Source organism: Capra hircus, unplaced genomic scaffold (assembly GCF_001704415.2).
Source record: "Capra hircus breed San Clemente unplaced genomic scaffold, ASM170441v1, whole genome shotgun sequence".
NCBI classification, from domain to species: domain Eukaryota; kingdom Metazoa; phylum Chordata; class Mammalia; order Artiodactyla; family Bovidae; genus Capra; species Capra hircus.
In genome coordinates this window covers 19,742-31,220 of record NW_017189770.1, presented here as the reverse complement: position 1 = coordinate 31,220, position 11,479 = coordinate 19,742, and the positions used below count along the sequence as shown (strand labels likewise).

The 11,479-nt window shown below is 53.4% G+C and overlaps 1 protein-coding gene and 1 long non-coding RNA gene across 2 annotated transcripts; both read left to right on the top strand.

Moving 5' to 3' along the window:
• Nucleotides 1–5: 5 nt before the first annotated feature.
• Nucleotides 6–3,267, top strand: LOC102179192 (cytochrome P450 2D14; the record flags this gene model as incomplete). The annotated part of the gene is given in 9 exon segments (XM_018044730.1): nucleotides 6–78; nucleotides 81–104; nucleotides 643–799; nucleotides 896–1,055; nucleotides 1,458–1,634; nucleotides 1,795–1,936; nucleotides 2,154–2,341; nucleotides 2,769–2,910; nucleotides 3,009–3,267. Coding segments are annotated over 9 exon segments (1,242 nt in total), but the record flags the coding sequence as incomplete, so codon positions are not given.
• A 3,110-nt stretch (nucleotides 3,268–6,377) lies between these two features.
• On the top strand, nucleotides 6,378–9,114 carry LOC108634670. Its single transcript, XR_001917675.1, has 3 exons — nucleotides 6,378–7,408; nucleotides 7,519–7,623; nucleotides 8,665–9,114. It is a non-coding gene; the product is annotated as an uncharacterized LOC108634670 (long non-coding RNA).
• Nucleotides 9,115–11,479: the final 2,365 nt, after the last annotated feature.

Genomic DNA, 11,479 nt, shown 5'->3' with positions numbered 1-11,479 from the left:
GGCTGGCGGCTGTGCGCGAAGCGCTGGTGTACCGCAACCAGGACACTTCCGACCGTCCACCTCCGGCCGTCTACGAGCACGGGGTTACGGGCCGCGCGCCGAAGGCAAGTGGAGAGGCAGGCCGCGTCCCTGCAGGTGGAGGCAGGGTCGCGGACATCCTGCAGGAAAGAGCCAACGAATTTGAGGGGTCGCTGGTGACGAAAGGAGACTGTGCCAAGCATTGGGGAAGGAGAAATTGGATGAGGCTGAGGGCGGGGGCTTTCTAAGAGAGGCGGCCCAGGGTCACTGCGACGTGAAGGAGACGTCGGTGTGGGCAGGAAAGAGGACAGTGTCGGGGTTGGTAGTGCAGGGGCAGGCCAGGACCTTCCCCACGTGGAACCAGGTCTCCGTGGGCAAAATAGAAAGTGGAGCCAAGACGGGCGCCAAGCAGGGGTGACTCGGGGAGCAATGCGGCCAACAGAGAATGGGACCTGTCCCCGATGGAAAGGGGTGTCAAAGTGGGCGGGATTTAGAAGGGGAGGGCCAGGCCAGTGTGGGCGGGCAACCCCGAGAACTTCCCCCACGGGGGCGGGTTGTGAGCGGATCCCCTGGGAGGGGCGGGGCCAGGCCCGAGCCACGCCCACGTGCCCGCCCCGCCCCCAGGAGTGATCCTGGCGCGATATGGGAAGGCCTGGCGAGAGCAGCGGCGTTTCTCCCTGTCCACCCTGCGCAACTTCGGCCTGGGGAAGAAGTCACTGGAGCAGTGGGTGACTGAGGAGGCCTCGTGCCTCTGTGCCGCCTTCGCAGACCAGGCCGGTGAGTGCTGGGGCTGAGGGACAGGGAGGTCTGGGAGGTTTGGAGAGGTCTGGGACAGAAGAGATGGAGGCGTGCCCTACCTTGCACCGTCCCCTTCCAGGACGCCCTTTAGCCCCAGGGACCTCCTGAATAAAGCAGTGAGCAACGTGATCGCCTCCCTGACCTTCGGGTTCCGCTTCGAGTACAACGATCCTCGTATCGTCAAGTTGTTGGACATGATGGAGGACATGTTGAAAGAGGAGTCTGGCTTAGTGCGCCAGGTGCGGGATAGGAGCTCTGTAGAGGCGGCCTCGGTCCTCCAGCAAGTCCCTCCCCCCGAGGAGGACTTGTGTAGAGGGCCAGTGCAAGAAAGGGCTTTCCGGGATAGGCACCTGCAAGGAAAAGGTCTGGAAGTGGGAGATGGCAGACAGCCCAGGTGGGTGAGACCTGGCGGGGGTCAGCGCACTTAGGGGTGGGAGTATGCTTTCACTGGAAGGGACCGGTACCCACCATAGGTACATTTTAGGTTTATCTTTTGGGCTCAGGGCCAGGAGAGAGGGGCAGGGTCTGAACTTAGGGGAAGAACAAGGTCAATGGTGGAGACACTGTAGGAAGCTAGGACTTGACTGGTGAGAGCCTGAGCACCAGGAGGTCCCAGGGCCCCACGGCTGTGACCCGCACAGGTGGTGGAAGCTGTGCCTGTGCTCCTGCGCATCCCAGGGCTGGCTGCCAAGATCTTCCCGGGGCTGAAGGCCTTCATGGCCCTGATTGATGAGTTGATCACCGAGCAGAAGATGACCCGGGACCCGACCCAGCCACCCCGACACCTGATCGACGCCTTCCTGGATGAGGTGAAGGAGGTAAGGTGATCGGAACAGGGATGTGTGTTGAGGGCCCAGGAGGCAAACTCGGGGCTCTGTATCACCCAGGGATCAGACACCTGGGCTGACCGGAGCAAGGTGGGAGGCCACGTGGGGACTTCACCTCTGTCGCTGAGCTTACCTTCCCGGTGTGACCCAGGCCAAGGGGAACCCCGAGAGCAGCTTCAATGATGAGAACCTGCGCCTGGTGGTGACCGACCTGTTTTCCGCTGGGATGGTCACCACCTCGACCACACTGGCCTGGGCCCTCCTCCTCATGATCCTGCACCCAGACGTGCAGCGTGAGTCTAGCCCAGGGTGGGTTCTGGGAGGACGAGGACAGGATGAGGCCTCTGAGCTCGGTCGGTTTGGCCCCCAGCACCAGCTCTGTGCAGGGCCTGAGCCCCAGCTCTGATGTCACAGCGCCTCCTCCAAGTGGACACAGTGCTACCCGGGCGTCAGGAGGAGGCGGGAGCCCAGCCCTTGGGTCTGACCACAACGAGGACACTTGTTTTCCAGGACGGGTCCAGCAGGAAATCGATGAGGTGATAGGGAAGGTGAGGCGACCAGAGATGGGGGATCAGGCCCTCATGCCCTTCACCGTGGCCGTGGTCCATGAGGTGCAACGCTTTGCGGACATCATCCCCCTGGGATTGCCCCACATGACATCCCGTGACATCGAGGTACAGGGCTTCTACGTGCCAAAGGTAGGCCTGCGGCTCTCCCAACCCCACCTCCGCACCACCTGCCACCTGGTAGCTGCAGTGAGTGTTGCCAGGTCGGCCAGGACTGGAATCCAAGCCACCCTGTCCTCATGGCCAAGGTACTTAATGTCCCAGCCTGGGTGGGCGTGGACAGGAGAGCAGAGCAGGGCTGGCTCTGTCCACTCAAGAGCCCCAGGTCAGGAGGGAAGACAAATTAGAACGTGTCTCAGCGTTGGAGCCCGGGCACTGAGGGGAAGTAAGGGCACCCTGCCATGGGCACAAAGACAGTGCTGAGAAGCGTCTTGGGCTGAGGGTTACTTGAAGAGCTTGGGTGTGTGCCACGCGATGTGTGTGCCATGTGTGTTTGGTGGCAGGGTCTGGGCACCCCCTCACCAATCGAGACCCACCCATGCCAGACATTTGCCACCAGGGGACGACACTCATCACCAACCTGTCGTCAGTGCTGAAGGATGAGACCATCTGGGAGAAGCCCTTCTGCTTCCACCCGGAGCACTTCCTGGATGCCCAGGGCCGCTTTGTCAAGCAGGAGGCCTTCATACCCTTCTCCGCAGGTACCTTGAGGGTGAGGGGGTGCCTGGTTTGCTTCCCCATTCTGAGGGTTCTTGGAGGGGGAGACCCAGGCTCACAGAGCCCCCATGCCCACCCACAGGCCGCCGCGCATGCCTCGGGGAGCCCCTGGCCCGCATGGAGCTCTTCCTCTTCTTCACCAGCCTCCTGCAGCACTTCAGCTTCTCGGTGCCTGCCGGGCAGCCCCGCCCCAGCGACCACGGTGTTTTTGCCTTCCTGGTGACCCCACCCCCCTACCAGCTCTGTGCGGTGCCCCGCTAGAGCCAGGCACCCTGCCCCAACCCGCTCTACAGCCATAGCCCTGATGCTCAATAAACCACTGTCTGGTGGCTCCATCCTGACTTGAGTCCCCCCTGGTCCCCTGACCAGTCCCTTGTAGTCACCTGGCCTCAGCAGTCTCCCCAAAACCAGCCCCACCCCCCGGCCTGATTCATCCTTACCTGGCATTTGACCCCGTTTAACACATGAGTGTACTGAGGCTCAGAGTGTCCTGGGGTGTACTGTGAGAGGGGTCTATTGAGGCTTACACCCATACACTCTGGGAGACCCAACCTTGGGTACTGGGTGTAGTGACGAAGCCTATATAATCAGGTCCTGGCTTCTACGGGAGGGGCTCACATAGACTGGGGAGAGATTTCAGGTCCCCATGGGATAAGGGGGGCCTATCAGCTCAGACACCCACATTTCAGGCCTAGCCACAGCCACCTTGCTCCACAGGCCACAGGTCAGCCAGCACTTCAAGTCTGCTGGCCCAGAAGGTGGTGGGATGGGGGCCTGAGAAGCGATATGCTGGGTGAGCCCCCAGCGCTCAGTGCTCTTGAGGCCGGAGCTCTTCCCAGGAGGGAGCCACCTCCCTGGGCCTCTTTATAGGATGGGCCCCCTTTCCCTGCCCCTTAAGGACACTCATCCCCCAGCCCCTGCCCAGTAGGAGTTACCCCTCACGGCCGCGCTAGAGCTCGGCTCCAAAAGAGGGCTCCATCCACTGAGGGGCCAGGTGAGGCCGGGCTCTCAGGAGCCTAGGCAGGGGCCGGAAATGAGCCCGTGTGGACCCCAGCCATGCCCTGGGGCAGGGTCAACCTTGGATCCTGGGACAGTGGGATGCCAGAGCAGAAGGAAGCCCTGCCGAGCTCAGAGCAGGACACCCTGGCTCTCGTCCTTGCTGGGCTACGACACCATGTGACCTTGGGCTTCTGTTTCCCCTTCAGCCAGTAGGAGGTTTGCCTCTGATGGCTGCCGGGCCCTGTGTTCCTCTGCTGACTCTGAGGCTGTGACCTTCTCAGCCTGGAGCCCTGGCCAAGGGCAGGGACCCCCATTCTCCAGCTCCAGCCCCCAGTCTGGTCTGGACTGAGCTCACACAGACACCACCCAAGGGCTCTAACGACTGTCTGCTCACCAGAGTCTTGGGCAGACTCCTTGGCACATTGGGAGACACCAGTCAGGCAGGCCAGAAGCACCCGCCCCTGATCAAGCCAGTTGTGCCTTCATGACAGTCAGCTCTCGACATTCAGGGAAACTTGTCTGTCCCTTGGCACTGACTCAGAACACCAGCCAGGGCCCCCTTGAGTCTCCAGCATACCCACTGTCGTGGGCTTAGTGGCAGTGTCGTAGCCATGCGTTCTGGGAAACAAACTCACTCAGAAGGACAATGCAGATAGCGGAGTGCAGTTTATTACACCGGCGGGCCCAGGCAGAGTCCCCTCTTAGCCGAGGACTCGACCAGTTTTGTGAAAACCTTATATACCCTAAGTGCACTCGCTCAAACCCACCTCCCCAAATTCCTTGAAACTAGTCTGGACAAGGTGAAAGAGAGATGGATCAAAGTTAGCCCATGATTCATGTGTTACAAGACTAGATAAACGGGACATTTATCAATAGGACTGTGGCCATATCCCGATAAACAGAATGGAATTTATGACTTTGTTCTATTACAGAGATAATTAGCATATTCTTTTAGGCAATGGAGAGTCTAAGTACAAGTCCTGAGGCTCTTTCATTCAGGGGGATCTGGTTTCCCATTTGTATGCCATTTCTATAGGCCTGGCACACAGTTCAGAGTCCTATGGTGGAGGGGAACCATGCATGTAGCCTAGTGTTCGCAGCCTGGCCTGAGGCAGAGTCCAGCTCTGTCTGTTTCCTCCTTCATTCCCCCCTCTTGATGCTCTTAATTCATATTATGAGCATCATTCATAGGGATATATTGCACCCTGGCTCTCCGACCACCAATTTGGGAGAATGACATCAACCTTTGGGTTACAAAGTTCATAATACATTGTAAAATTCAGGGTCCACAAAGCAGAACTACCAAGGCAACTATAACAGTGGCTGATATAGTTTTCCACCAATCGCCCTTCACCCAAGATAGGACCGAAGTCCAGAAAGGAAGGTTTTCATTTGACATTGCTTGTACCTGGTTTTTCATGTCATCTAAAGCAGGCGATACATTGCCAGATAAGTCAGGACTGTATACACAACATTCAACCTTAATTATGGCACAGGTCCCTCCTTGAGCAGCTGTAAGTATGTCCAAAGCCGTTCTATCATGAATGACCACTTTTCTCATTTGGATTTGCTTTCATTTAAGGCTTGGATGGCTATTGTTCTATCTAGGAGGGTCTGTTTTGTGAAATTAGTCAAGGCCTGTCCTTTAATCATAATATCTGTTGTCCCGATAGAGGGTACGAATAAGGGACCACTGAAACACGGACCTTGTCCACCTAGCATGTAAATCGGGCAGGTTACCGGGGCTGCTTGTAGGTTAGTCTTTTGTTACACTGGCATTTATATCAAATGTAACCCCATGACCCGAGTCTATTGACTGGCTGTAGGTCTTACACCAAGAGAGCACGGAGAGGTTATGATTGGCAAGAGAGGAAAGTCTCTTTTTGTCATCCCAGAAAAGAGCAGAGTGGTTTAAAATTTGGCAGAGCGGTGACACCCAAGGAAGACCCTCCATCACTGACAGAGGCACAGCCCCGCATACCAGCAGCTGGAAGTGTTGTGGAAGTCTGCGCAGGAATGTGCCCATGAGATGAAAACTTTGTCCTGAGTTGAAAGGGAAGTTAAATTCAAAATCACGTTGATGAGGCCAAGCAGCAGGAGCTGATTGTGCGGCTTCATCCTGAAGGGGCTCGTCCAGGGTCTTCTTTCCCTTCTTCTTAAGGATGGTCTTAGTCTCTCGAGGGTCAGCGGGGTCCCTCTGTGCAGTCCACTCAGCGTTTTTTGGGTCTGCGTGGTATGTTCTCTTCACCCTCGTATGATGGATCCAAGGGACAATACCTGCCACTTTAACTGCAGTAGGGGTAGTTAGAATAACATAAGGGCCCTTTCACCAAGGGGCTAGCAAATCATGTTTGCAATCTTTGACCCATACTTGGTCACCAAGCGTAAACTCATGAATCTGTTCCCCAAGGGGGAACAGCACCCTTTCTTGTACAAACTTAGTTACCCGATTTATTACCTTACCCAGTTCCATCTGCTGTGAAATCCTATCCCCCCTTACCTGAGGCAAATTTGTTGACACCTGTATTATTATGGGAGGGAGCCTCCCATACACAATTTCATATGGAGAATAGCCTTGGGTCTGTGGGGTCATCCTGAGTCTGAGCAGAGCCGTCGGAAGCAAGTCCACCCAGGAGCAGTCAGTCTCTATGATCCACTTGGAGAGTCTCTCTAATGTCCGGTTGGTTCATTCCACCGTCTCTGGGCCTATATGCAGTGTGCAGTTTCCATTTGACGTGTAAAGTTTTGCTTACTTGTTGTACTAAATCAGCTGCTTTAAGCCGGACCATTGTCTGAACCAATGCTGGTAGGAAGTCCAAATCTGGGAACTATTTCCCTAAGCAGGCACTGGGCTACTTCTGATGCTCCTTCAGTCCAGGTAGGAAAAGCTTCTACGCATCCTGAGAACGTACACACCTTGACCAGCAGGTAACAGTAGTGTCGGTGAGGTTTCATTTCAGTGAAGTCCACTCCCAGGTGTTCAAAGGGCAGCGTGCCTTTCAGCTGAATACCCGGAGGTTTTTGTCTGAATAGCCGAGAGGCAGCGTTAACCTGTGAGCAGGCAGCCTGGCCTAGGTGTGTCTCTTGGTGTGTTTGGCTACCAGAGTGTGTGCCAGCTCCTTTGGTACCAATAATTTTCCACTTGGCAATTCCCACCATCCCTTTTCAGTCTTGATGGCCCCTTCTGCTGTGGCTAACCTGACAGCCGTTGTCCTTGTTTTATCAGGCTGGTGCCATCAGTGTATAGGACCCAACTAGGGTCTGGACCCTTGTGTCCTTCCTTAAAACAAACCCCAGATACCTTACCTCCTCCTTGCAGATCTGTGCCTCCTTCTTCAACACCCGGTGACCTGCTTCCATCAGCAGCTGGAGCAGTGCTTCTGTCCCTTCCCAGCACTTTTCCTTGGTCTCGGCGGCCAGCAGCAGGTCATCCCCACATTGTAGGAGCCAACATCCACACTCTTCTGGATGGAATGAGTCCAGGTCAGAAGCCAAGGCTTCCCCAAAGATGGCTGGGGAGTTCTTAAAACCCTTGTGGGGGAGTCCAGGTGAGCTGTGGTTTGGTGCCCCCAACTGGATCTTCCCATTCAAAGGCAAAGATGGGCTGTGACGCTGGGGCGAGGCATACGCAGAAGAAGCCATCCTTGAGATCCCGGCGGGTATAAACTTGAGTCCTCGGCGGGAGGAGGCTCAGTAAGGTACAGGGGTTTGGAACAGTGGGGTGTAAAGTCACAGTAGCCTGGTTGACTAGCCTGAGATCCTGTATAGGCCTATAGTCCTGTCCTCCTTCCTTTCTGACTGCCAGGATTGGCGTATTCCAAGCCGACTGGCACTCTACTAGAATGCCCGCTTGTTTCAATCTATTGATGTGGGGCAGTATGCCAGCCCAGGCCTCTATCGGTAGCGGGTACTGGTGCTTTCTAACCAGGATGGTGCCTGGTTTGTGTTCTTTATCACTGGGGCTTGATTTAGCCAGACTAGGGGGCAGGGGGCTTGTCTTTCGCCCAGACCTCAGGGAATAATTGAGTTAGCTTTATCTCTTGCTCTTCCAGCCCACCCGGTTCTTCCTTCAGAGGCTCATTCAACCTCCACTCATCTTGGGGGTGTCTTGAGAAAGAGAGCAATAGGTCACAGTGTCCATCCAGAAGGTGGGCCCCTCCTCAGGGGGAAAGTCACTTGTGCGCCCAGTTTGGAGAGCAGGTCTCTTCCCAGCAGGGGTCCTGGGCACTCAGGAATGTAGAGGATCTCGTGAGTCACCTGGTGCCCCCCCAGCTGACATTTTCTGGGCTGGCGAAACGATTTAATCCTCTCTTCTCCTGGGACCCCAGTTACAGTGGTAGTCTTTTTGGACAGTGGTGCCACAGGTTTTACTACTGACAGTTCTGCTCCTGTATCCTCCATGAAGTCAATGTTTTGGTCCCCCACTTTTAAGGTTACCGTGGGCTCTCGGGGACCTGATATCTCTGAGCCCTGGCAGCCCTATTTAATTTCCAAGCCAGCAAGCCCCACAACTGGGGGAGCTTCCTCTTCCTTCCTTGCCTTAGGGCATTCATTCTTCCAGTGGCCAAAAGCTCGGCACTGGGCACACTGGTTTTGGGCCCGGGGTCTCTGTTGGGACCAGTTGAAGGACTGTCCTGTCCCCGGGGCACAGGAGGTTTTCTGGAGGGCCCGAGATAGACTTTCCCAGAGCAGCAGCTAGCATTGCAAATCTCTTGTCTGTTCTCTTTCGTTCCCTCCAGGGCTCTGGCAGAGCACAGTCTCTGCTTAATTCCAACATCTCCCTCCCCTTCTTGTCAGAACTCACCGGGAGAGAAAGGTATAGCTTGGGCAGTTTGGCTGAAGCCGGATCCTGGAAGTGTTAACCAGAGGCTTCTGTCACCAAGATCGGAGCCTGCCGAGGTGGCAGCTCTGTGACCTCGGGGAGAGCTGGCGGAGGAGCAGCGGCTGCTGCAGGACTTTGCCGGGGTCCAGCCCCCACTGGATCCAGGGGAACCCGAAGGAGAAATGGCATTGGCAAATGAATGAATGAATGAGAGAGGAATAGAGGAGAGAAAGAGGCTGATATTCCTTGGTTTACATAGAAAGCCAATAAAGCCCCGAGACAAGGAGTTTGCCCTGTTCACGGAGGCCACAGGTGCCCTCCTGGTCTCCTGAGGGAATGAAGAACGTCTTCCCATTCAGGTCTTAGAAACCCGGGCAGATAAGTGAACGCAGGGAGCATCTATGCTCCAAGGGATCAGCCTGAAAAAGAGAGTAAGAGACAGAAAGAAAGAAAAAATAAAGAGAGAGAGAGACACGGGGTGACCAAGCTTCTTCAAGTGAGGCCCATTACTTTATTTTCAAAAGGGACTTTTATACCCAAACTTGTACATAGAGGGAAATGAAAGATGCAAGGTCATACAGAGTCAGCCAAACCATCCCAGCAGTTTTGCCCTTATTGAAACCAGGATTTTTTTCTGCAAACCTCTCCCACAAATGATGTTGTGTACATTATCTTCTGACCTTGGAGGCCTGTGAACATTTTATGACCCTCTTTTGATAAAGGCTGCTCAACCAGAAAACTTTTTTCCCTCAAAGTGTTTTTTCTTTATATTTCTAATCTATGTCAGCCTCAGAAAATGCCAAACAGAGTTACATTTCTCACAGAGCAAATGTGCAGTAAGAACCAATTAGCTCAAAGTTCTGATGTGGTTAAATTCAAGGCTGCACTTGTTGCCGGGAGCCACCACAGGAGATCCCACCCATGACAGGGTCATGTGGAAGAGAACTGTTAAGCAAGGCTTCTGGACTCGAGGGGCACCCTAGGCTTTCTCGAGCATCTACCCCCAAACAAGAATCTGTCTGTTTTACTATTTCATGACTTTCACCAACTCCTCTGACATTAACAGGGGGCTATCCCTGACCACCTTTCTCTGGAGAAAATCAACTTAGGGCTATAGCTAATAAGTCTCCTGGACATGAGAGGAATATTTCTAATCAAACCCCCTCTGTTAGCATTCTAGCTTGCTTGGCAGGTTTATCCAGACTCTTGCAGATACGCATATGATTATTTACAGCCTCCCAACTGTGAGAGGCACAGAAAGCCTAAAACATAGAGCCTTTCAAAGAGTTAAAAGTTATTAGAGTAGTGCTGGTGTAGGATTTCATTATAGGGCCAGTGCTTGTTGCTAAGTTTTCACATCTCCAATCCACTGTGCACCTGGGAGTGCATTAGTTAACATAGTGAGAATGTAAGAAAAACAAGTGTAGCCTTGAATTTAACCACATCAGAACCTTGAGCTTATTGGTTCTTTCTTGTAACTCACTGCACCTTTGCTCTGTAAAAATTGTAACTCTGTTTAGCATTTTCTGAGGCTGACATAGATTAGAAATATAAAGAAAAAACACTTTGAGGGAAAAAAAGTTTTCTGGTTGAGCAGCCTTTATCAAAAGAGGGTCATGAAATGTTCACAGGCCTCCAAAGCCAAAAGATATTGTACACAACATCATTGGTGGGAAAGGTTTGCAGAAAAAATCCTGGTTTCGATACGGGCCAAACTGCTGGGATGGTTTGGCTGACTCTGTATGACCCTGCATCTTTCATTTCCCTCTATGTATAAGGCAAGTATAAAAGTACCTTTTAAAACTAAAGCTATTGGGCCTCGTTCACGGAAGCAGCTTGGTCTCCCCGTGTCAATCATTCTCTCTCTCCCTCTCACTCTTTTTCAGGCTGATCCCTTGGAGCATAGAGGCTCCCCGCATTCACTTATCTGCCTGGGTTTCTAAGACCTGAATGGGAAGACGTTCTGCGTCTTCACTCCCTTGGGAATCCGGGAGGGCACCTGTGGCCTCCGTGAACAGGACAAATTCCTTGTCTCAGAGTTTCATTTGTTCCCTATGTAAACCAAGGAATATCAGCCTCTTTCTCTCCTCTATTTTCTTATCTTCAACATTCTTTCCTTATTTCTCTCTAAATCAATCGCCAACACTGTTTCTCCTTCAGGTTTCCCTGGATCCTGCGGGCGCTGGAGCCTGGCGACTTGTTTTTCTTACATTCCAATTATGTTAACTAATGCACTCCCAGGTGCACCGTGGATAAGAGATATGGGAACTTAGCAACAAGCATTGGCCCTATAATGAAATCCTACATCAGCACTACTCTAATAACTTTTAACTCTTTGAAAGGCTCTATGTTTTAGGCTTCCCATGCCTCTCACAGGTGGGAGGCTGTGAACAATCACATGCATGGCTGCGAGAGTCTGGATAAACCTGGCAAGCAAGCTAGAATGCTAACAGAGGGGGTTTGATTAGAAATATTCCTCTCATGTCCAGGAGACTTATCAGCTATAGCCCTAAGTTGATTTTCTCCAGAGAAAGCTGGTTGGGGATAGCCCCTGTTAATGTCAGGAGAGTTGGTGAAAGGCACAAAATAGTAAGACAGACAGATTTGGGTTTGAGGTAGATGCTCGAGCTGGTCTAGGGTGCCCCTCGAGTCCTGAAGCCTTGCTTAACAGTTCTCTTCCACATGACCTTGTCATGGGTGGGATGGCCCGTGCTGGCTCCCGGCAGGACTTC